The following is a 25,623-nucleotide window of genomic DNA, read 5'->3' as shown; positions in this document are numbered from 1 at the left end:
TCTCTGTCTCTCCCTCTCATTGTCTGTAACTCTACCTCTCAAATAAATAAAATATTTTAAAAAAAATAAAAATCACACTGTTGATTTTTACAAACGAGCAGTCTTTCAGTCATTATGGACTTGGCCTTGCTTGAGTAGCCAACAACCCGGATGACAAATGATTTCTTGCTCATACTGTATGTCCTTTGCTTGCTGCTGGCGTGCCCTGCTCCCTGTCGGGGACTTGAGCTGAAGGAGGGGCCGTCACCCAGGACATTTGCATCTCCCTGCAAGTGACCAGCGACCCCTCTTATTCTGTTGGCCATGGTGAGCCTTAAGACCTCAGCTAACCTCAGGTGGGTGGAGTGTAGTGTTTCTCTATGATGGGATGGAGAGGTCAATGAAATATTTGCTAGTGGCACTATTTTGTTTGTTTTTTTTAAAAAATGCAGTTAGAAAAATTCCCTAAATCGACAGATATGGCCAAGTTCCTTCCACTGGTGACTGCAATAGCGGTTGGCTTTTGTGCCTGTGACTTGGTGATGCCACAATGCCAGTCTGCAAGTTCTCTGATTGTTTTTCTCCTGGGTTGTGTCGGCTATTGAGTCCATCTACTGACGTTTTCAGTTCATTTACTGTACTGGTAAGCTCCCAGCTTTTGTTTGGTTGCAGTAGTTCCTGTCTCTTGGTTGACACGGTTATTCTTGTTCATGCATTGTTTTCCTGATTTTGTTTCTATTTGCTCATTGAGCATCCTTTATCTTTTTTTTTAAGATTTCTTTATTTGAAAGGCAGAGTTATGGGGGTGTGTGTGTGGAGGGGAGACAGAGTCAGAGAGATCTTCCATCCACTGGCTCAAACCCCAAATGGCCACAATGCCCAGAGCTGGGCCGATTAAAAACTAGGAGCCAGGAGCTTCTTCCTGGTCTCTCGCATGGCTGCAGGGGCCCAAATACTTTGGCCGTCCTCTGCTGCTTTCCCAGGTGCATTAGCAGGGAGCTGGATTGGAAGTGGAGCAGCCAGAACTTGAACCTGGATGCTGGCACTGCAGGCAGCCACTTAGGGTGCCACTCCACAGTGCCTGCCCCAGAGGGGAGATCTTCCACCTGCTGGTTCACTTCCCACAAATGGCCGCAACTGCCAGGGCTGGGCCAGGCTGAAACCAGGCACTCCTGCGTTGTGGGCATCCCAAGTAGCATCTTAACCACTACTCCAAATACAAGTCCCTAAATTCCACTCTGTGTAATTACATGTATACCACTTAGCCACATGTTGCCTTTTTTGACAGTGTTAATTTATGAAGATTAAGATGTTAGCAGTAATATAACCAGTGAGTCACTTTTTTTAATTTTTGTTTTTTTTTAACAGGCAGAGTGGACAGTGAGAGAGAGAGAGACAGAGAGAAAGGTCTTCCTTTGCTGTTGGTTCATCCTCCAATGGCCGCCGCGGCCGGCGCACTGTGGCTGGCGCACTGCGCTGATCTGAAGGCAGGAGCCAGGTATTTCTCCTGGTCTCCCATGGGGTGCAGGGCCCAAGCACTTGGGCCATCCTCCACTGCACTCCCTGGCCACAGCAGAGAGCTGGCCTGGAAGAGGGGCAACCGGGAAAGAATCCGGTGCCCCGACTGGGACTAGAACCCGGTGTGCCGGCACTGCAAGGCAGAGGATTAGCCTAGTGAGCTGTGGCGCCGGCAACTTTTTTTTAATTTTTAAAGACTTATTTATTTACTTGAGAGGCAGAGTTACAGACAGAGAGAGGGACAGAGAGAGAGAGAGAGGACTTCCATCTGCTGATTCACTCCACAAATAACTGCAAGGGCCGGCGCTGGGACAATTTGAATCCAGGAGCCTGGAACTGTCCAGGTCCTCCCACATGGGTGGCAGAGGCCTTGATACATGGGTCATTTTCTGCTGCTTTCCCAGGCGCGTTAGCAGAGAGCTGGATTGCAAGTGGAGCAGCTAGGATTCCAATATGGGATGCATCCCAAGGTGTAGCTTCACCTGCTGTGCCACAGCACCGGCCCCCCTATCTTGCTGTCTTTAGACCATTCCCCAGGTGGCTTTTTTATCCAATAAACAGGCCTCCAAGTGACCCTGTTCCCTCTCAGTATAAGGGAGCCTATCTGAGAAGGGTTTGTTGATAGAAACCCAAATGGTAGACATTGAATTTTCTGGGTTTCCATGGGGGTAGGTGCCCAAGCATGTTGGCCATCTTCTGCTTTCCCGGGCCTTAGCACGGAGCTGGATTGGAAGAGGAGCAGCCGGGACTTGAACCGGTGCCCATATGGGATGCCGTCACTGCAAGGGGAGGATTAACCTACAGCGCCGGTCCTCAGTGGGTCACTTTTAAAGACATTCTGTGAGATTGATTGAGAAGTCTGTTCTTGCGTGTGTTATCTTACTGCTCCATGAGATTTCTAAAATGTACCTGTAGAGCATTTTTCTTGGGTGGGATAACCCATAGTTGGATTCCTGAGCACAATTATTGTCTGCTGATGATGGACAGGCTCTTGATGGGACTCAGTTTATCACAATGCCAGTTAACCAGCAGTTTTCATGTTCTGGAACACTCTCCCAGATGGAGAGGAACCGTGTTTGGGAGTTACTTGGTCTCTTACTCCTAGGCACGAAGTACATGCTGTTTTTGTAGGTGAAGTGACTTTTTTGCTGTACTGAGAACTCCGCGCTCTGTGGCAGACACTTGCAGTTCTGCGGTTGGCCACTAGATGTCACGAGTGCCCTAGGAGCAGGGCAGGTCACCCAGTTGGGTAGAAATGGAACGTTGGGAGCTCCCAGACCCGTGTTTCCACATGGTGGATGCCAGAAGAACCTGATACAGTGTGATATATAGAAGCAAGGTACAACTGGAATAATGAAATTTCAAAAATAAGCCCTTTTAACGGAGAGCTGCAGTGGTTCCACCGGGTATTGTAAATGCGTCAGGTGCACGGGGTACTGGTGTTGCATTCCTGGCACTGAGGTTCGACCTCTCTTTTATGGAAAGTCGGATTGAACTTCCATTTAAGAATATTCGGTAATCCCTCTCAGGACACACTGCAACAGCTGGTATTTTTGTGTTGTAGTAAATCGATCCCATACAACAGTCAGTAATAATTATGGCTGGGTTCTGACAGATTCCAAAGCATTTTCAATAAATTTAGCCAAAGAAAATAACATCACTGCTACAAAAAAAAAAAAAAAAAATTAACTCCGTTTGAAAGTTAAAACTCACAACACTGCTTCGTTTCATAAAACACTAAGTGTTTTGCTGGTTAGGAATCTATCACACCCTTTGTTTTGTTTTGTTTTGTTTTAATCTATCTCTTCTTGGGGCCGGCATTTTGCCGAGTGTGTAAGATACTGGTGGAGGCATTGCATCCATATCAGAGCACCTGGGTTCGAGTCCCAGCCCTGTTCCCGGTGATTCCAGCTCCCTGCTCACGTGCATCCCGGGAGGCAGCAGGTGACGGCTCAAGTGCTTGGGTCCCTGCCACCCACATGGGAGACCCCAGTTGAATTCCGGGCTCCCAGCTTCAGCCTGACCCAGCTCCAGCTGTTGTGGGCATTTGAGGAGTGAAGAGTTCTCCCTCTGTGTGTCCCTCTGTCTCTGCAATAAAAGAAGAATAAAAAAAAATCTACTCGTGTACGTTCTGAGAAAATAGTGCATTTATGTTTAGAAGATGATTTCTCTGTGGCTTTGGAAAAAACGTAGCCGTGAGTTCTTTATGAAATGAAACACGAGATGCTTAAGGCCCTCACATATGGCGACGTCAGTTTGAGAGGCTGTTTTGATTTGGAAAGCGAGGTCTTTAGTTTGAATGGAATGTGAATGCACCAAATTGTATCAGATTTTAATTTCGCTTGCCGTAACAGCATAAATTGGTTTATTATATGGCGTATGTGGCTTATAAAAGCCAAACATTGTAAGTTCTTGAGGCCACAAAGAAAGTGTTGGGTTTCGTAGTATGGATTATATAGTACATATGTATAGATTATATAGTATGCGTGTTTCCATAGTCATAGGAACAATCTATGCCACTCAAATAAGGAGTTTTCGGATGGCAGAAAGAGCTTGCATTGTATATACACACACGTATGATACATACCTACCTGGATCTATACATGTTTATTGCCTTGTATATGTGTATATACACATGTTTATGTGTAGACATGTATATGCTTACATTTTACAAATTTTTTTATGAAGTTAATTCTTGGATTTCTGAATACTTTATTTTATTTTATTACACACAGAGAGAAGGAGAGGCAGAAAAAGAGGTCTTCTAACTGCTGATTCACTCCCTAATTGGCCGCAGTGGGCAGAGCTGTGCCTATCTGAAGCCAGGAGCCAGGAGCTTCTTCCCGGTCTCCCACACATGGGTTCAGGGGCCCAAATACTTGGGCCATCTTCCATGCTTTCCTAGGCCAGAGCAGAGATTGGGAAGGGAGCAGCCAAGACTCAAACTGGTGCCCATATGGGATGCTGGCTCTGCAGGCGGCGGCTTTAACCCACTACACCTCAGTGCTGGCCCCACATTATACAAATTTTGATAGGTTTTTCTAATTTTTTTTACATGGTCGGCATAAGTGTGCTTATATCTTACACATTTTAATGGATCTTCCTTTTTTTAGTTGGCAAAACCAACATTTAACATCGAATGCATTCTTTGAATATTCATGGTCCATTTTGGACTTTGTTGAGTTTGAATTCACTGCAAGCCCATTGTTGTGTAAGGAGCATCTTTGCCACTTGGAGGCTGACTCCTGATTGTTGGAATCATTTATGGAAGTGCAGCTGGCTTTGGCCTTTTCAAGCTACTAGGGAAATCGGCTTCAGCAGTGGGCATGAGTGGACCCTCACTTTGTCTTTTTCTCCCACCCCTTTTTTTTTTGGTTGTTGTTGCTGTTTTTAGCTGGGCCGTTTATATTTTTCCCCTGGTATTTGAAATAACCATCCTTTTGTTAGCGCTCTGTGACGTCACTCTGGAAAGCAGAGATGTCCCAGCACCGAGTGCGGTCCAAGGTGATGGCCTCTGCTCGGCCTTGGGACAGTTAGAAAGTGCATTTAGAAGGCTTCCAGAGGACCTCAGCATTCGGGTTTTTTTTTTTTTTATTTCAAGAAGAGGTTGACCAGCCCCGTTGTCTTTATTCTGTGATGTGAATCAGCAGCTTGCAGACTTCCAGAATTGGAGTGAGCCAGTTTTCCTCCATGTCCAGGTTTCTCTTTCTCCGCTGTCACTAATGTATGATAAAATACGCTTCCAAATTTCTGACTATGCCAGGTAGAGAATTGGGGCAAATGCATTAAAAAATGAACTTGAACACATTGTGTGGTTCTTGTGAGTTTTTATAAAAATGTAAGTGGAGTGCATTTTCCATTATTAGGCGGTGGTGAACCAAATGTAAACCACATGGCCTCTTGCTAGGTGTCAGGCCAATGTAAATTTTAATCTCGCCGCGTTCTCCACTGTTTTCGTTTCATAATCTCATTACGTGCATTTAAAAAACCCTGGGCGTCTAGCGAGGACTCCTGGGGATCCCTGGGAATGTTTTGTTTTTCATTTGGATGTTGGTTATGAGCTGGTTGGCATTCAGAAAGCTCATTTATCTGTACATGTAGGTGCCCGTCTTGGTATGTTCAATAATTTTTTTTTTTAAAGAAATCCCAGTCATAGCAGCCGGGGTTTATTGTTTGCTCGCTGGGTGCCACGGTCTGTTGTATACCTCGCGTCCTGAGTTACCAGACGACCACTTGTAAGATTGACTCTGTCGTGCAAGGTCACGGCTCTAACAGGATTGCAGATTAGGCCAGTGCTGGCGCCCTGGCTCTTAGCTGTACCCTGAGCTGCCGCTGCTGGTTATTTTGGGATGTAATCATTCCTTAGGGCGGTTATTGAAAACAGTGCTCTGATCTCGCAAGACGCGAGCTGACTTTTGTGTAGTAGCTGGGGTCGTTCGGTTTGCTGTGGGTGACTGACACGTGTGTGAACCTGCGATACCATCTCGCTGCTTCTGCAAGGTCATGTGCTCCTCCAAGGTCATGTGCCGGCTTCCGATAGAGCACTCCGCCGTCGTCATGTGAGGATGAGCTGTCGAGCAAATACGGTTCTGTGTGGCCGAACAGCCTCTGTTGTGTGGGACAGGCTGTACCGCCTCTGTTCTGCATTAAGAAGTGGAGTTTAGAATTGTTACAGTAACAGCGGGAAAGAGCGTCTCAGGGCTCTCCCTGGATCCAATCAGAGGTCCCCAAACTAAATGTGAAAACCTTTAAGGAAGCCTCCATACCCCATACAGCACGCTTATGTTTTCCATTAGAAATCTGCGTGTCAAACTCAGACGCTCCTCCACTCACTGTTTGCCTGTAGCCTGTAGGAAAAAACACAGCTAAACTCTAGAAGCCAGTGATGGCTCTGGGGGTATGTGGAAATCAGAATTGTGATTTTGTTAAAGGATGTCCTATCTGAATGACACTATTTTTCTTTCTTTCTTTTGTAATGCAAGTGTTTCTTTTCTTTTTAGAGTCAGCCTTCAAGATCTGAGTCTTGCAGTGGGTGTGGCCACAGGCCGGGGACTGGAACTGCGTGTGGCTCGCCGGGGCCAGTGTGTGGAGCTGTGGCATCATGCCAGCCTTGGCCACGGGACCTGGTACTGACACAGGTATGCGAGCCCAGTGGGGCTGTGTCCCTGTCCCCTTTTCCTTAAATGTTCTTGTTCACAGTGGAGCGAGCATCGCCTTAAGTTAAGTGCAGACGGGTCCTACTTGGCTCTCTAGCTAACACGAGGGCCGTGAGCTCAGCTTGGGTCTGCCCTACTTCCAGAAAGGTAACCTTGGGCAGGGCTCTGGTGCGCCTGCTGTCCGCACACAGGAGTTACCTGGGTGACAGCGTGCATTTTAAGAGCAACCCTTCAGTGTTTTAAACATGCAAAATGTGACAGGTCCCACTACCCCCACATGGCCTTTCACTCACTCTTAACAACAGATAGGGACTTTTTACTTTTTTTTTTTTTTTTTTTTTTTTTTTTGGTGGCCACATTTGCCTCAAACTCTTACTTTTTTCTTTAAGGCAGAAAAATATTATGCCTACCGCAGGTGTAAAAACTATCTAGAAATTGCTGCGATGGGAGCCAATTAAAACTAAGAAACAGTTTCTACCTTGTTATGAGTGGTGAGGCTTGGAGATGCATCTACTGAATATTTTAAGAAGGGGGAAAAAAATCCCCATGGACACACGCGGGCATGTGTGCGTGTGCGTGTGCACGTGTATGTGTGTAGAATCCCCTCCTGCCTGTCTGGGTCAGGAGGTGGCTGGGACGGAGGCTGCCCTGGCGATCCTGCCGGCAGGACTAGGAAAACAGCACATGGGTGGGAGACCCCTCCAGGAAGCAGCGGCCCACGCGTGGGTGGCCCTGAGCTTGCGGGGTTGGGCTGTCCCTGGCCACCCTGCTCTCCCTAGCTGGGACAGCTGTCGCAAACTGGACGGTTGCAGCCACAGCACCCCTCACCTCCGGAGGCTGCTTCGCGGATTTGATTGTGTGTGGCCCGCGGGGTGTTACTTCGCCTCTTTCGTTTGCATCATTTGTAGGCATTCTTAACTGTTTTATCAGATTTTGTCCTGTTTTTATCCAGCACGATCCGTCGATTGTTCAATTACGTAGCATTTTTCTTTCTCAGGATGCTAATTTGGAAGCCAGGTCCTTTGGAAAAAAAAAAAATCCTTTTTCTTTTTCATGTTTATGTGGTCCCACATTGTATTTTTATATATTTACTGTATATAAAAAAATGAATGGTTTAATTTTGCAAAGCCATTTGGGAAATCATAGATAACATCGATTTGAGCTATAAATTTACTCTCGTAGGGTCTGGATAGATTTTATACCTTGCTATGCCCTAAAAAATATGCCGTGGTTTGGTTGAACACAAATCATTGTTGCTTACAAAGAACACAAGGGTAACAAAAATGGGGGTTTTATAGTTTACAGGGGTTCAGTGTAGGCGTCAGTTTTTAAAAATTGCCTAGGCCATTCAGAATTTTAAAAGGGCTTACCCCCCTACTAGGCTGCCTATCTGCCTTGCTTTGCTGTGTTTGTTGACCTTGAGTCGACACGGTGCCGCCGCGGTTATAGGAGCCCCAGAGCACAGCGCCGTGGACACCATCACTTGTGTGTCGTAGCCCCGTGGGTCCATGGCCGCACAGTGCCCGTGATGTTGTCCCCGGGAGGTCTCCAGTGGGCCAGAGGCAGAGTGAGCCTAGAGCTGCAGAAAAGCTCCCAGTGGGCAAAACGCTTCCAGCGTCAAACTCTGCCCGCTTCTCCCTCTGTCCCTTTGACTCCTTTTGCTAAAGGAAAAGAAAATTTAATTACACAATTCCCGCAGAAGAACATTCGCCTCTGCCTGACCTCGTTCTTTCTTTCTGTTTGATAAGTACCCTTCCAGAGTTTTCCTTGCATTAAACACATGTGGATGTACAGGAACAGTTTTGAGTCCTTTTAGTTTTCTTTGCCTTTTAAGCACTGAGTTTTATCAGAGCTTATGGATCCCACTCTCACTCTCTAGAATAAGCGTGTGTCCTGGAGGGGTATTTCCGTGGTATATGTAGCAGTGAGTGCGTTTCTGTGCGTAGTTAGCCCCGTATACATCTGTGTACCTGCGCAGCGTTGTGCATAGACTCCCAGCCTAATGAACCACTGCCCTGTTCACGAATCCCTCGTTTCCTCCCTTCTGTAAATACCTGCGAAGGGAAGATGCATGTGCAGTTAATGAGGCTGTCAAATCGCTCTCCAGAGTGGCTAAACTAATGAATGATTTACGGACAGCGCGTTCAAGATTCTTCCCGCCCCCCACCCCCAACACGGCTGCCAGCGCTCAAGACCTTCAGCCTGTATCATTTTTGCCAGTCCAGTGGGAAAACACGTAGCCCTTCGAGTGTGAAATGTGTGGGCGCTGCCGCCGCTGCCCCAGAGCCTGCCCCTCGTGTCTGATGGCCGCTCCTCTCTGAGTTACCCACCTACATCCTTTTTCCGGGATGGCACTGGTTTAGCGTTTTCTAATTTGTTGCTGGAATTCCTTTGTTGGTGTTCTGTGCGTGAATCCCTCAGGCCCTGGTAGGTTGAGCACCGTTTTGAGTGACCCAGTAGTTACCCTTCTGTTTTCTTTAAACGCTGTCATTAATTTTATGGACGTTGAGAACTTTCATGTGGTCAAATCACTCTTTTCTGTAGGACTCATGACTGTTTCTTTCTTTTGTTTAAGAAGGCCTGCCCCACCCCAAGATCGTGAAGATTTTTCTCTAAGGTGTTCTGATAATTTTACAAATTTGGTTTTGCACATTCGGAATTGTAATCCAATGGCAGTGTGTATGTGGAGAGAGAGAGGGGCAGTGGTCTAATTTGATTTTATTTCCCCACGGGGACTGCCAGTTCTCGCAGGGTCACTTAGGCAATAATCCATCTTTGCCGTACAGACTTGCAGTATCCCCTCTGCCATCCGCCAGCATCATGCATGTTTTGGGTTCTCTTTCTTAGCTGTGCTGATGTTGATCTTTTCCTACAAACATTTACGAGAGAATCTTTCAGGACAATTTTAGAATTACAGAAAAGTCACGAAGACTGTACAGAGTTCCAATATGCCTCACACCGTCTCTTCCTTTATTAGTGCCTTGGTTTTGGTTTTTCCATCAGTGACCCAAGAGCGATACGTTCTTATCGACTAAAACCTACGCTTTGTTCAGATGTCCTCGGTTTCCCCGAGCATCCGTTTTGTTCCAGAATCTTCCCTGGGATATCCTGCCACGTTCAGTTGCTATGTCATGTTAAGCTCCTCTGGGCTCTGCTGGGTTTCTCAGACTTGGCCCTGATTTTGGGGACGTGCGTTGGTCAAGGAACCTCGTCATAAGATTCCCGTCTGTTGGAATCTGGATGTTTTTCTCACAAGGAGACTGGGGCTGTGTGTTTCGGGGAGTGCCATGCTGTCATCTGGCCTGACACCGCTGTCCATGTCTGCACTGTAGTCTTTGGGAGGAAGTCTACATGCAGCCCACACTGCACAGGTAAAGGGTGAAGTAGCTCCAGAAATTATTTGGAAGTTCTGTCCTCCTCCTCCCTCGTGGGTTCCTGTCACTGGAGACTCGCGGGACATTGAGTCTGCCCCGTGCGGTTCAGTCCAGCAACGCCTTTCTGTATTCTGACGCTCAGGTTGTCCCAGCCCTGGCTGTGGGGGCCTTGCTGTTGAGTGCTTCCATCCTCTCCTCCCCCCCCCCCCCCCATCATGTGGCCTCGTTTGTGTGGCTCTCGTGTGTCCTCACGCTGGCGCTAGGGACGCCCCGGGCTCATCATCAGTTTTCCCTGCCCGGGTGCTGGAATCAGCCATGTCCCTGCAGAGCCCTGCTCTCTGTTAAAGAGAGTGAGCCTGGAAGCCAGGATCTGGGCGCTGGAGCTGCTGTCTCTTGTCTGCCCCTCCGCCGACAGAGCAGAGACGTGTATGTGAATATACCAACCTGTGTGTAAGCACACGTGTGTGTCCAGCGGTCGGTGTTTCTGGGTGTAGTCACTGGTGCAGCGTGGAGCTCAGTACGAATTCTCACTGCCGCCTCCAGCTCTCAGCTGTTAGCGCACAGACGCAGTCAGCGCAGACTCCCTCCTCGCTTCCCGGCAGACCCCAGCCGGCACGGCCCACCGCCCGCGTACTTCATGTCAGTCCTGGTCTCAGTGTCCACGGGATCTTCAGAAGGTTCCTGACAGAGGCGTGCTGTGCAACACTGCACGTGGATTTCGATGCTTGGCGTTACGATAAATTTACTTCTTCTTCTTTTTACAAACCTTTTAAGGACCCTCTTAAGACCATTCTCGTGAACACATAGGAAACAACCCTTCTCAGCGAGGGAGTGGATCTTGTTTTTATTCCTGCACAGTACGGGGCTGCTCATTCCTTTCCTGCATAAAACCTCTGTGAGTTTTGCTTTTCTAATTTCATTAAGAAGGATTTTTGCAAACAGCATATAATGTGAAACATAATATATGTGCAGAAACGCATGTAAAACTTTTATAAGTGCAGTTTTAAAAGTGGGTGTAAGACCCACGCCCACGTGACCCACCACCTAGGCGAGGAAATCGGACATGTCGAGAGCAACCGTGTTTTCCTTCACAGCTACCCTCTCCTCTGCCTCCTTAGAGGTGGACAGTAAAATAAATAATAAATAAAAACAAAGAGGAAAGAAAAGAGCAGAGCAGATTGTGGGGCCTATGTGGTGGCACAGTGGGTGAAGCCACCTCCTGCAACGCCAGAATCCCATGTCGGAGCTTCGGTTAGAGATCCAGCTGCTCCACTTCCACGTGGAAAGGCAGTGGAAGACGGTCTAAGTCCTTGGGTCCCTGCCACCACGTGGGAGACCCGGGGTCCTGACGGCAGCCTGGCCCCGCCCCAGCCATTCTGGCCATTTGGGGAGTGAGCCAACGGATGGAAGGTCTCTCTGTGTGTTTCTGTGTCTCCCTCTTTCTCTGTCCCACTGCCTTTCAAATAAATAGCATAATTTTTTTTAAAAATAAGATTCTTACCGCACAGCATATGTTAATAATGATTTTGTAAGCATTCCTAGGCAGTATACTCTAACTTTGCTTGTTGTTGAGCCTTATAAATACATGGAATTATGCCAGGTTTTTATTTTAGGTTTAAAATGAACATTTACTTTTACAATTTTAATTTATTTTAATTTATTTGAAAGGGAGTAAGCGAGCAGAGAATCTTCCATTTGCTGGTTTGTTCTCCAAATGCCCCCATCAACCAGGGTTGGCCCAAGCTGAAGCTGAGAGCTAGGAACTGCATGTGCATGTCCCTTGTGGGTGGCAGGGACCGAGTACTTGAGCCATCGCCTGTTTCACTGATCTGGAGCCAGGAGCTTCCCCCTGGTCTCCCACGCAGGTGCAGGAGCCCAAGGACTTGGGTCATCTTCCACTGCTTTCCCAGGCCACAGCCGAGAGCTGGATTGGAAGTGGAACATCCGGGACTTGAACCAGCACTGGCACTGCAGGCGGCGACTTTACCCACTATGCCACAGTGCCGGCCCCTCTTACATGTTATTTTAAGAGAAAAGAAAGGCAGTGCAGCTCCTATTGTACTGATCACTTATTTTTTTTAAAGATTACCGGCCAATTGAAAGAGAACAGCACACATCTTTGCACAGAAATTCTGGAAAATTTCCTTTTGCCTGGTTCCCAATAAAAAGAAAAATGCCCACTGTGTGGCTTTGCATCTTTCCCTGCGGGAAGAGCGTTTGCTTTTTGACCAGGTCTAGCTGAGAATAGGGAGTCCCCGGCCTGCAGGTTCAGAGCAGAAACACACTGCTGGCTCCAGCACGCCCTCCTGGCTCCTGCAGCACAGGCCTGGGCCCTCCTGCCTCTCCCCGTCCCAGCCAGCACAGTCGACACGGTGGGCTGCCACCGTGAACTTGAGAAATCTTTTTCCACTGGATGGCCGACAGTAATTTAAACATATACAGGGCTAAGCAACTCTGTAACTAAGCCCGCTGTGTAATTACCTTCCCACTAAACCCAGATCAAATTTATCTTGAAAGCAACCCATCTTTAATTAGGTTCCCCTGGGCGGCCACCGGCCAGCGCGCGTTCTCAGAGCGCCCCGACCCTGCTGTGCTGCTCGCTCAGGTGCCCAGCGGCACTCATGTCCTCCAACACCATTTTGCTGTGTGATTGGAGACTTCGGCTGTTTGTTCCCGACTGTGCCCTTAACTTGCTTTTGCCTTTTCCAGTGCTCTCAATCGATGCTGTGTGGGAGGTGGGCCAGGGTTCTCCCAAGTTAATGTTTTCCCGTGTGAGTGCCCAGCTGTTCTGCCGCGTCCTAGGCTGCAGGCTGGCGCTTCCCTGTGGCTTGCAGCCTTCACCAAAAGGTTGAGTGCGAGAAGAGGGACTGAGGAGCCTTGAGTGCGTTCCAGATCGCAAAGACATTGTTCCAACATTTCTTCTTTTCCTGTTGGTTCTTTTTTTCTTTCCCCTCTGTACACTCAGTATTAGATCAAGGACGCTTCCTGGTATGGTGGCTGCTTTTCTTCCCCCTTTTCCTTTCCTTTTTTTTCCCCCTTTTCTTTTAGTGACTAGCCTTTCGACTTTAAATTCTATCAAGTGCATTTGACTGTTCCAGGGGTCATCTGAATGGCTTCCTCTTAGTCCCCTGACCTTTAGCAAATTGTGTTGATGTTGGAACGTTAAACCAACGTGCACTTTGCCATTTGGTGGTAGTTGTAGTGGACTGTTCGTTTCGTAGACTGCTGGGTCTGGTTTGCTCGTCCTGTGTTTAGGATTTTGCAATCCGTGTCCAGGAGGGATCTTTAGCCTCTATGTCCCTTTCTCGTGCTTACATTTTTGCAGAGTCATGCTAACCTCTCACCGTATGCTGGGGAGGAGGGATCTTTCTTTTTGGAGAAGTTTGTTAGCTTACCTGTTAGGCTTGCTGGGACTGGAAATTGTCCTTTTGACAGAGTTTTGGCAGCTGGTTCGCTTATTGTAAACACTCTGGAGAACAGCCGTTCTATGCCTGAGTCGGTTTTGGTGATTTTGTTTTTCTAAGACTCAATCCATTTCATCAAAAGTTTTGAATTTGCTGTGAAATAATCACTTATAATATTTTATGTCTGTAGTTTCCGCACTGATGCTTTTAATTTGGTGCCGACCTTGGTAATTTTTACCCTCTCTTCTTCTCTCTGCTTAATTTTATTAGAGTTTTGTTGTTTATTAGTCTTTTTGCATGTACAGCTTTTGGCCTACTGTGCATTTGGTTTTATTTTGTTAACTTTTATCATTCTCTAATTCTTTGAAATACTGCATTTCATAAATACACAGTCTTCTTTCCTGTTACTAATCTTCACATTTACATATTTCTGAGATTATGTCATGCTATAATTTTAAAATATTTTCTAATTTCATTCAATATTTGTTTTATTTCATAATTAGTAATTGAATATTTAGAATGTTTTAAAATATCCAACTAAGGACGTAAAATTTTATTTGTTACTGATTTTTGCTTTAATTGATTTGTGGTCAGAAACTGGATTTGTATTATTTTAGTTCTTTGAACTTTTTTGGACTTATTTTAGTAATTGTTCTGTATGTGTTTAACAATAGGGTGCTTCAAAAAGTTCTTGGAAAATGGAATTAAAAGATTATTTTTTGCAAAATTTGTTTTTGAAGATTTGTTTATGTATTTGAAAGAGAGTGACAGAGCAATAGTGAGAGCATGTGTGCATAGGAGGGAGGGAGGGAGACAGAGAGAGAGAGACGGAGAGAGAGAGACAGAGAGACAGAGAGAGAATTCCATCTGCTGGTTCACTCCTCAAATGGCCACAGTAGCCAGGGCTGGGCCAAACCAAAGCCAGGAGCCAGGAGCTCGGTCTTAGTTTTCCACTAAGGTGGCAGGGAACCAGAGACTTGGGCCATTCTCCACTGTCTTCCCAGGCACATTAGCAGGGAGCTGGATTGGAAGCAGAGCAGCCAGCACTCAAATTGGCACTAATGGGATGCCCATATCACAAGTAGCACCCAAGCTCACTGTGCCACACTCCAGGCCCTGCAAACCATTTTGAAATCCATGCATTGATTTTTTTTTTTTTTAGATTTATTTATTTGAAAGAGTTACACACAGAGAGAGGTAGAGACAGAGAGAGAGGTCTTCCATCCACTGGTTCACTCCCCAACTGGCCGCAATGCCAGAGCTGCACCGATCCGAAGGCAGGAGCCAGGAGCTTCTTCTGGGTCTCCCACGCGGGTTCAGGGGCCCAAGGACTTGGGCCATCTTCCACTGCTTTCCCAGGCCATAGCACGGCTGTAGCTTTATACAACCCATATAAAGTATAGCAGAGAGCTATATTGGAAGTGGAGCAACTGGGACTTGAACCAGCGCCCATATGGAATGCTGGTACTGCAGGTGGCAGCTTTACCCCACTATTCTATAGCGCCAGTCACCATGCATTGATCGTTTATAATAATGCTTTTTGCACATTTTGAAGATCCTCCTTGTGTGCATTGATTTTAAATTTTTTTACACCAAAGCAAACTTACCTTTTAATTTATTTTCCACAAGCTTTTTTTGAAGTCCCCTCAGTTCTTGAGTTATTCAGTGTTATTTGCACGTTGCGGCCATTTTGTTGAATGAATCATCCAGGTATTCTGTGTTTTTATTGTTTTTGTTGTTGATGACCAAGAGAATCAGTTAACAAAAAAGTCTCCCTTAATAACTGTGCATTTCTCTTGTGGCTCTGCCGGCTTTTGTTTTCTGGATTTACAGTTGCTACTTTTACTGTTGAATTATACTTTTTTTTAAAAAAAAAAAAAAGATTTATTTATTTATTTGAAAGTCAGTTACAGAGAGAGGTAGAGACAGAGAGAGAGAGAGAGGTCTTCCATCCGCTGGTTTACTCCCCAGATGGCTGCAACGGCCAGAGCTGCACCGATCCGAAGCCACGAGCCAGGAGCTTCTCCCAGGTCCCCCACGCGCGGGTGCAGGGATCCAAGGACTTGGGCCATCTTTTACTGCTATCCCAGGCCAAAGCAGAGAGCTCGATGGGAAGAGGAGCAGCCAGGACTTGAACTGGCGCCCACATGGGATGCTGGTACTTCAGGCCGGGGTATTAACCTGCTGCGCCATAGCCCCGGCCCCTCTCTGGATAGTTCTAACATTTTCTTTCTCTGCGTCTCTGCAGTTTCACCATGATGTGTCTAGGTTGTGTTTCGCTTTCTGTGCCTTACTGAGAATTCTTTGGGCTTTTGAAATATGTGTATCCATGTAGTTTATGAATTCTGGAAAATCCTTTCCCATGGTCTTTTCCATTATTCCCTACATGCATTGCAGTTTCTCTTTCCTCTCTGGTATGCAGTTAAACACGGGTAAGTCTTGGCCTGAACCTGTATCTCCCATACTATGTGTCCATAGTTCCACCTTTTTGCTTTTTCATTTTGTTCTCTGTGTAATTCTCACCTATCTTCCATTTTTATTTTTGTTGAAAGATTTTTAAGCTAATTTACTTACTTGAGAGGCAGAGAGAGGCAGAGATACACGGAGAGATCTGACACCCACAGAGTCACTTCCCAAATGCCTGCCTCAGCTGGGACTAGGTCAGACCAGAGCCAGGAGCCAGGAACTCCATCCGCTCTCCCACATGGCTGGCAGGGACCCAAGCACTTGGCCCATCACCTGTTGCCTCCCAAGGGTGGGCGTTGGCAGGAAGCTGCAGTCAGAAACAGAGCCAAGGCTCACGCCAGGCCCTCTGTTATGGGATAGGGGGGGTCCTAAGCGGCGTCTTAACCGCTGTGAATCACTTGGCCCTTTTTGTCCCATTAATTGCTTTTGTGAGCTATAAATGACCCCCTTTAGTTGTTAGTATTAAGTTTCTAATTTCAGTGACACATATTGTTTATAAGAAGTTCTGTTGAGTTTCTTTTAAAAATGGTTAGCCAGTATTCAAGCTGTCTGCATCGTGGACCAGTCTGGTCAGGAGATGCTCTTCACCGTATTTCCTGCATCAAAACCACGATGCATTTGTCTTTAACGTGGTGGTCTCAAGTTGTACGGAATATGTCACCAAGATTCTCCCTACAGGACATTATTTAAAATCATGAAAATGGGCTTTATTGCTATTGTTAAGGACATGAAAATATTTTCTTTCTCATCTTTCATTAAAAAACAAAACAAAACAAAACAAAAAACCTTGTGATTTCTCCCCTTGATAATATGTCGATTTTTGTTGTGGAAATGTAAGGTCTTGAACTTGCTGGCTTTTTTTTTTTCCCAGTTGTTCCCTCAAAGAAACTTCTGATTTGACTCATGTTCATGAATTTTTCAGGTTCTTCCACAGCCACTCAAAACCATTAGGTGCCTAGGTGACTGCTAAGTGTTCCTTGTGAACAAAAGGTGACATGTGGATTGGCACTTAGGCACGGCTTATTTTTGTAGGTGTAGACAGACACTGAATCAGCACACCTATTCTCGTCCTTGTCACGGTTCGTAAAATATTTAGGAACCAAGCAAAAAAGCCCTCTCAGTGTAACAGGCATGGGTTTTCCAGGGCTGCAGAGAAATGTCACTGCTCTTTTCTCCTCTGTGCAGTGTGTCAACTTGTATCCTATCAAGAGTGCCCTCTCCGGTGCCGTAGTGCAGTGGGTTAATCCTCTGCCTATGGTGCCGGCATCCCATATAGGCGCCGGTTCTAGTCCGGGCTGTTCCTCTTCCAGTCCAGCTCTCTACTGTGGCCTGGGATAGCAATAGAAGATGGCCCAAGTCCTTGGGCCCTTGCACCCACGTGGGAGACCAGGAAGAAGCACCTGGCTCCTGGCTTCGGATTGGGGCAGCTCCGGCTGTTGTGGCCATTTGGAGAGTGAACCAGCGGATAGAAGACTTCTCTCTTTGTCTCTGACTCTACTTCTCAAATAAATAAATAAATAAAATCTTTTTTAAAAAGAGTGCCCTCTAGTGGCCAAGGAAGTGACTGCGGGCAGGTGTCCTGACAGCACCTGCTCTGCCAACTCAAGTGCCCTGGCTGTTAAGAAAAGCCTCCGGGGCCAGCACTGTGACATAGCAGAAAGAGCAGCAGCCTGCAAGGTGTCCCATGTGGGCACCGGTTCAAGTCCCAGCGTCTCCACTTCCGATCCAGCTCTCTGCTATGGCCCGGGAAAGCAGTAGAGGATGGCCCAAGTCCTTAGGCCCCTGCACTTGCAAGGGAGACCTGGAAGAAGCTCCTGGCTTTTGACAGGACCAGCTCTGGCCATTGTGGCCATTTGGGGAGTGAATGAACGGATGGAAGACATCTCTCCCCCTCTCTCTGTCTGTCTCTCTCTCTGCCTCTGCCTTTCAAATATATAAATAAATCTTTACAAAGAAAAGAGAAGCCCCCAGCAGTCATTCTAGGTAAGGATTTTGCCCGAGATTTTCATTCGCTGTTCGATATATGCATTTCATTTTGATGCTCATTTTATAGTCTTTTTGGAAATAATGTGCTGTAGCGAGCGCAGGCTTTACTGGGGGCTGTGTAGCTTACCCTTCAATTAAGTTTTCAACACTGAGATAAACACATATGATATAAAATTTGCCATTTTAACCATTTTTAAGCACACAGTTCAGGGCATCGACCACATGGTCGTGTGACCGTCACCACCATTTATAAAAAATTCTCGTCATCCCAAATGCAGGCTCTGTGTCCATCAGGAGGAGTCGCCCATGCAGCCACCCTTCTGCATCCTGTCCCAGCCTTGGTCTGTTTCAGGTATCTCATGGGCTTTCCATTTATTGACTGACTTGCTCCACTTTGAGTGTTTCTGAGGGTCACCCATGTTGTCTGTAGCACGTAGGAGAAATGTGTTCCTTTTTAATGCTTGAGTAGTATTCCACGGTAGGTATATATACTGCTTTTTGTGTAGCCATTTATCTGTTGGTGAACACTGGGATGTTTCCATCTTCGGGCTGTTGTGAATAATCCTGCAGTGAACATCACTGCACAGGCGCCTGACCAAGTCCTTGATTTAAATTCTGTGGGCAGGTGTCTGGGAGTTCAGTTTCTTGGTCAAACAGTAACTCTGTGTTTAGCTTTTTGAAGACTTGCCAAACTGTATCATTTTGTACTTCTACAGCAATGCATATAGGGGTTCCCGTTTCTTTACATTCTCATCAACATTTGTCATTTCCTATATTTTTAAGAACTTACATCCATTCTAAGTGTGTGACTTGGATCTGCATTTCCCTGGTGATGAATGACATCAAGTGTCTTTTCATGTGCTCGTTGGTCAATTGTCTGTTTTTATTTGGAGAAATGTCTATTCAAGTCCATTGTCCATTTCTAAAATTGGGTTGTCTTTTTAATGTTGAATTTTAGCAATTCTACATATATTATAAGTATTAAAAACCACCATTATGAATTAGTAATTTTTTTTTTTTTTTTGACAGGCAGAGTGGACAGTGAGAGAGAGAGACAGAGAGAAAGGTCTTCCTTTTGCCGTTGGTTCACCCCCCAATGGCACGCTGTGGCCGGCGCACCGCGCTGATTCAAAGGCAGGAGCCAGGTGCTTCTCCTGGTCTCCCATGGGGTGCAGGGCCCAAGCACCTGGGCCATCCTCCACTGCACTCCCTGGCCACAGCAGAGAGCTGGCCTGGAAGAGGGGCAACCGGGACAGAATCCGGCACCCCGACCGGGACTAGAACCCGGTGTGCCGGCGCCTATTGAGCCGCGGTGCCGGCCGTAATATTTTCTTATTTTGTAAGTTGTCTTTTTTACTTTCTTGATATTGTCCTTTGATGCACTGAAATTTTTAATTTTGAAGAAGTTCTGTTGTTACTTTTTTTTTTTAAGACTTTATTTATTTGAAAGGCAGAGTTAGAGAGAGAGGCGAGGCAGAGAGAGAGACATCTTCCATCTGCTGGTTCACTCCTCAGATGGCCCAAGGCTGGGCCAGGCCAAAGCCAGGAGCCAGGAGCTTCTTCCAGGTCTCCCATGTAGGTGCAGGGGCCAAGCACTTGGGCCATCATTTGCTGCCTTCCCAGGCACATCAGTAGGGAGCTGGATTGGAAGTGAAGCAGCCAGGACTCCAACTGGCTCCCATAGGGGATGCCAGTTCTGCAGGCAGTGGCTTAACCTGCTGTGCCGCAGTGCTGGCCCCCTGTTGCTGCTTCTTAATGACACGTGAAGAATCCACTTCCAAATCCAAGGTCTTACACATTTACCCCTATGTTTTCCTCTGAGAGTTTTATGGTTTTTAGTCTTACATTTAGATTGTTGATCCAGTTTGAGTTCATTTCTGTGTCTGGTGTGAGGTAGGGGTCCATCTTTCCTTTTAACCTGTGGAAATCCAGTTGTTCCATTACTGCCTGTGTAGTTCTCGTCTCTGTGTTGAGTGATCACTGGTTTTCATCCTAGAAGGCATTTGCCTGTGCTTTATCTGGGAGCTGTTTGTAGTAGAGCTCAATGTCCTTTGTTCAGAATTACTGGAAAGCTTTGGTGAGTTTATGCTTCTGCTGGACAGAATTTCTTCATTGGCAGAGCACTGTGGATAGTGGGAAACTGTTGGGTTAAATACAATCTAATTCTTACTGTTGTGTTTTGTATTCTAATTATTTCGGTCCTTTTTTTTTTTTTTTGATTGACTAGATGTGTTTCTGTTTTTCCCAGTACAGGTAGACTCACACTGTTTTTTTGTTTTGAGATTTTATTTATTTATTTGAGAGGCAGAGTTGTAGACGGAGGGAGAGAGGCAGAGGTTCACTCCTCACATGGCCACAACTGCCAGAGCTGGGCCATTCTGAAGCCAGGAGCTTCTTCCAGGTCTCCCATGTGAGTGCAGGGGCCCAAGCACTTGGGCCGTCTTCTACTGCTTTCCCAGGCCATAGCAGAGAGCTGGATTGGAAGAGGAGCAGCCAGGACTTGAACTGGTGCCCTTATGGGATGCCGGTGCCACAGGTGGAGGCTTAGTCTACTACGCCACAGCACCGGCCCCTACAACGTGTTTTAAGACTGGAATCCTCCATCAGGTGTGTGGCCTAGTAGTTAAGATACCGGTTATGACACCCCTGACCCACATCCAAGTACCTGCATCCTGTACCCACTGCCAGCTCCCAGTTAAAGCCTCTGGACAGTACAGACCCTGGAGGGCAGCAGTGATGGCTCAAGTACCTGGGTTCCTGCCATCCCCGTGGGAGACCCGAATTTAATTCCAAGCTCCTAGCTTTGGCCTGGCCTAGCTCTAGTCTCTGTGAGCATTTGGGGAGTGAGCCAGTAGATGGAAGATGCTCTTTAGCTGTTATTTCTCTGGTAAATAAACCAGTCAATTAAAAAGGCTCGTCAACTTATAAAAATATTCTAATCTCCTTGTCTTTCTCCCTTGATGGTGTTATTCTGAGGTCGGTCCCTGCTAGCGAATAGAAATGGATAACAGAAAAGGGACCTTTAAAATTAAACCACATTGAACAGGCGGTTAGATGGAGCATAGAGAATCATGGGGGAGAGAATCAGAACTTGATCCAGAAAAAGGAAACAAAACTGGGATCATATTCTTAATTTAAGTAAGTTGGAGGTGATAATCTCAACTCTGTGCCGAGTTATAGAACAGATAAAGAATGGATCCTGCCGAACTGTTATTAACATAAGATGCTTACAGCATTTTAATTGACTTTTCTGGCAAGATAATGAAATGGGTTATTTTAAACAAAAATAATTGAAGGCTTTGGTTTCTCTATAGATTTTTTTTTTAAACTTTGATATCCGTATCGTTCCTTTTTGATGTTCAGTACATTGTAAAGCTAGTTCGTTTTTGTCTTGCCTAGTTGTCAGCTGGCCAGGCTCTTTCACAGTCTAGTCCGTCACCATTACTGTTTGTGGTTAGATTTTCTCAGCTTTGAAAAATCCTGTATTTTTGCATTGTTGTTTATGGCATCTGAGACCAATGACGTTAGCGTAGTGGATCTGTCTGAGGTAGGAAGCTATGTTTGAAAGAGGCTTTGTATTAGACATTTATTTGTGTATTTGTAATTATCTTTATTTATATTTTCCTTTGTAAACTTTTAGCACTTCGGACTCAGATCGCTAATATTGAGGAGGCTGGGAACACCCATGTTTGTGTTTAAACAAAGATTTATTTTATTTTATTTGAAAGAGTTGGAGGGAGAGGGAATCTTCCATCTGCTGGTTCACTACCAAATGGCTGCAGCAGCCTGGCCCAGCCAGGTGGAAACCAGGAGCTTCATCTGGGTCTCCCACGTGGGTGCAGGGGCGCAAACACTTGGAATATCCTTTGCTGCCTTCCTAGGTGCATTAGCAGGGAGCTGGATTGTTAGTGGAGCAGCCAGGACAGAGAGAGAGAGAGGTCTTCCATCCACTGGTTCACTCCCCAAATGCCCGCAACAGCTAGAGGGCGAGGATTGTCCGGCCCTTGTGCCGTGTAAGGCACGTGATGTCATTTGATCTGACCCAGCCGAGGCAGCTGCAGGCGGGACTCAAAGTTCCATAGATCTGTTGCAGACCAAGTTCTGACATTGCTAATTTTGTGTGGGCAGCAACTGATGTTACAGATATCCAGGTGGCGCTTGGCAGCAAAAAGGCTCCCCACCTCCTGATTAAGCCCTCATTGGCTGTCTGCTGGAATGCATTAGCAGGAAGCTGGATTGGAAGCAGAGGTACCAGGACTCAAACCCAGGTACCCTAATACAGGCGTCCCTGGCGGTGGCTTAACCTGCTTCATACAACGCCTGCCCTGCACTACAGTGATGCCTGTGTGAGCCAAGCCTGAAATTCTGTTTGTCATTTTGTGAAATGTTTGGTTAACCTGTAATATCAGTACACGTGTGTGGGCCCTAGTGCAGTATTTCACTATCTCGACACAGTGTACTCTAATCAAAGTAGGCATCTGGCCTTTCCCTGTCTTTGTCTTTTCTTTGTGTTTGGACCCTACCAACACTTCTCTTCCAGTTCTTTGTAGCACGAAATCCATCACTGTGAACAGCAGCCACCCTCCTGTGCTGGGGGACTCCGGACCTTCTCTCTTCTACCCAAGAGAGGTCAGGGTTTTTCTGTAAGTGTTGCTGGTGAAACTAGGTGTGCATATGCAGAAGATTGCAATGAGACCCGGCCCCCAGACCGAGCGCCACTTCTCGCCCTGTACAAAACACAGCAGCCATAGATGGAAGATCTAAATGTGGGACCTGGGTAAACACTGCCTGGACGCTGCTGGCTTTTAGAGTGAGCCCCCCCAAAGCACAGACAACAAAAGCAAGACTAGGCAAATGGGATTATATCAGACCCAGAGCTTTCTCCACAGCAGAGGCAAACAGCCCACAGAGTGCAGAGACAGCTGACAGAATGGGAAAAGACGTTTGCACACTGTTCATGTGACAAGAGATTGAGATCCAGAACATTGGGGGTTTTAAAACAACTCAGTAACAACAACAACGAATACAAATAATCTAGTTAAGGTGTGGGCGAAGGATCTAGGAACTGATTTTGATTTTAATCTGTTTTTGTTAATAAATATATGGCTCCATATAATTGCAGTTGTGCAAAAGTACATTAAATTCCGAAATCCAAATGGCAGTTAGCAATCAGAAGTTAATTGGAGGGCTGGTGCTGTGGCACGGTGGGCTAAGCCTCCAGCTGTGGTGCCAGCATCCCATATGGGTGCTGGTTTATGTCCCGGCTGCTCCTCTTCTGATCTAGCTTCCTGCTGATGGCCTGAGAAAGCAGTAGAAGATGGCCTAAGTGCATGAGCCCCAGTACCCATGTGGGAGACCCGAAACAAACTCCTGGCTCTTAGCTTTAGGTTGGCCCAGCTTTGCCCATGGCAGCCATCTGGGGAGTGAACCAGCGGATGCAAGACCTCTCTCTCCATCTCTCCCTCTCTCTGTCTGGACAGAGACTCTACCTCTCAAATAAATAAGCAAAATCTTAAAAAAAAAAAAAAAGTTAATTGGAGGAGCTGTGAGAAGACATCCCCTCTGTAGCACTTGTACAATGTCATGTAACAGTGCTGGGACTGGTTTCTCCGAAAATCATGAGTGTATTGCAAATGTGAACATGAGTGCACAAAATCTTAGTGACTTTTCCTTCAGTGGTGCTGAATTCTTGGTGAGAGTGTCCTATGGACCATTTGAGAGGCCACTGGGGCCTCTACTGGACAGTTTAAGAGTGCTCTCCTGCTCTGATTACTCAGAGGCTTGGAACCCAGGAAGCAATTTAGAAATGCCCATCCAAGCCAGCGTCGCGGCTCAATAGGCTAATGCTCCGCCTTGCGGTGCTGGCACACTGGGTTCTAGTCCCAGTCGGTGTGCCGGATTCTGTCCTGGTTGCCCCTCTTCCAGTCTAGCTCTCTGCTGTGGCCAGGGAGTGCAGTGGAGGATGGCCCAAGTGCTTGGGCCCTGCACCCACATGGGAGACCAGGAGAAGCACCTGGCTCCTGCCTTTGGATCAGTGCGGTGCGCCGGCTGCAGCAGCCATTAGAGGGTGAACCAATGGAAAAGGAAGACCTTTCTCTCTGTCTCTCTCTCTCTCACTGTCCACTCTGCCTGTAAAAAAAAAAAAAAAAAAAAAAAAGCCCATCCTTGGGGCCAGTGCTGTGGTGTAGCAGGTAAAGCTGCCTGCAGTGCCAGCATCCCATATGTGCACCTGTTAGAATCCCCACAGCTCCACTTCTTGTGCAGCTCTCTGCTAATGCACCTGGGAAGGCAGCAGAAGATGGCCCAAGTGCTTGGGCCCCTGACATCCACATGGGAGTCCCAGAAGAAGCTCCTGGCTCCTGACTTTGGTCTGGCCCAGCCTTGGCTGTTGTGGCCATTTGGGGAGTGAACCAGCACATGGATGATCTCTCTCTCTCTCTCTCTCTCTCTCTTTCTCTCTTTCTCTCTCTTTCTCTCCATGTGTGTATGCGCATGTGTGTCTCTCCATGTACCAGGCACATTAGCAGGGAGCTGGGTTGGAAGTGGAGCAGCCAGGACCTGAACCAGAGCTCATATGGGGTGCTGGTGTTGCAGGCCGTGGCTTAACCCACTGCACTGCAACACCAGCTCTGTTAATACGAATTTTTTCAGTAGATTTGTATTTGAGATTCCAAGGATGTGATTGTTTTTCCTTTGAGGAGGGAACTTTCGGGCTGCAGGGTGAGCTGTCCAGTGACACTGGAGATCAGACCTTGAAGATGACTTAATTCAGTTAGAAAACTGTTGCAGAGCTGTCAAAAATCTTGTAACAATTTAAAAATAACCTGTTTGCCAACATTCACATTTAAGCATTCAACCTCTCTCTTTCTGTTAGAATGCTCTTGAATCTCTCAAGATTTTTTTAAAACTTATTTATTTGAGAGGCAGAAGGAGAGAGAGAGAGAGAGAGAGAGAGAGAGAGAGAGAGAGAGAGAGAGAGAGAGAGAGACACTTCCCACCTGCTGGTTTACTCCCCAGATGCCGGCAACAACTGGGGCTGGGCCAGACCGAAGCTAGGAACTCCATCCCTGTGGGTGGCAGGAACTCAGCCACTGGAACCATCATCTGCTGCCTCCCAGGGGATACATTAGCAACAAGCTGGCCCAGAAGCAGAATCACTGGGCCTCAAACCTGCACTCCCAAGCAGCAGAGTAACTCGGTGCATCACAATGCCTGCCTCACCCGTTCTTCGTCTCTGTTGGTTATGGCCACGGTCCTGGGAGAAAGCTCTCGTTCTCCTGTGGCATTCTGTGCAGCCAAAAAGCCATTTTCTGCTTCTCTGGTTTTCTCTTGCCGTTCCTCATGTCTCTGATTGAGGTTGGGACCTGTTGGTCTGTTACTTATCATGGCACACACGGAGATGGAGGATGCTGCCTGCAGCGTAAAACAAAATCCAGATCGACTTTTCAACCTGGTCCAACTCCACAAGGTGTGCTTCACTGTAAATGCATACTGATGGAAATAAGTCTCAGCCTAGGGTATTGTGCCGTAAAGCAAGTGCAGTGTTGTAGTTTTTCTAGCAGGTTCTGCAGGACTGGTTGATTGTACCATGAATGGCATCAGCTTTTGGAAAGGACAGCCATGGGCCGTCATTTGTAAGGGTTTTAGAGATAATTTTCACTTTGCTATGGCTTTTCTCTCTTGGGTGTGGACTGCAGAATATTAACATGCCATGCAAAACTAGACGAGGTGATTACGGAT

General features: G+C 46.7%; 1 protein-coding gene across 5 annotated transcripts in view; it reads left to right on the top strand.

Moving 5' to 3' along the window:
* MPP7 (MAGUK p55 scaffold protein 7) overlaps positions 1-25,623 on the top strand; it is a 239,591-nt gene that overhangs the window by 48,992 nt on the left and 164,976 nt on the right. For all 5 annotated transcript variants that reach the window (XM_051821591.3, XM_008268037.5, XM_089311856.1 and 2 more), the window contains exon 2: positions 6,498-6,635. In XM_051821591.3, coding sequence (XP_051677551.1) covers positions 6,599-6,635 — 37 coding nt within the window. In that variant the 5' untranslated portion in view covers positions 6,498-6,598. The remainder of the gene's footprint in view (positions 1-6,497; positions 6,636-25,623) is intronic.

Source organism: Oryctolagus cuniculus, chromosome 13 (assembly GCF_051225735.1).
Source record: "Oryctolagus cuniculus isolate XC-2025 breed Fujian yellow rabbit chromosome 13, ASM5122573v1, whole genome shotgun sequence".
NCBI lineage: Eukaryota > Metazoa > Chordata > Mammalia > Lagomorpha > Leporidae > Oryctolagus > Oryctolagus cuniculus.
This window is presented reverse-complemented; position numbering and strand designations above follow the sequence as displayed.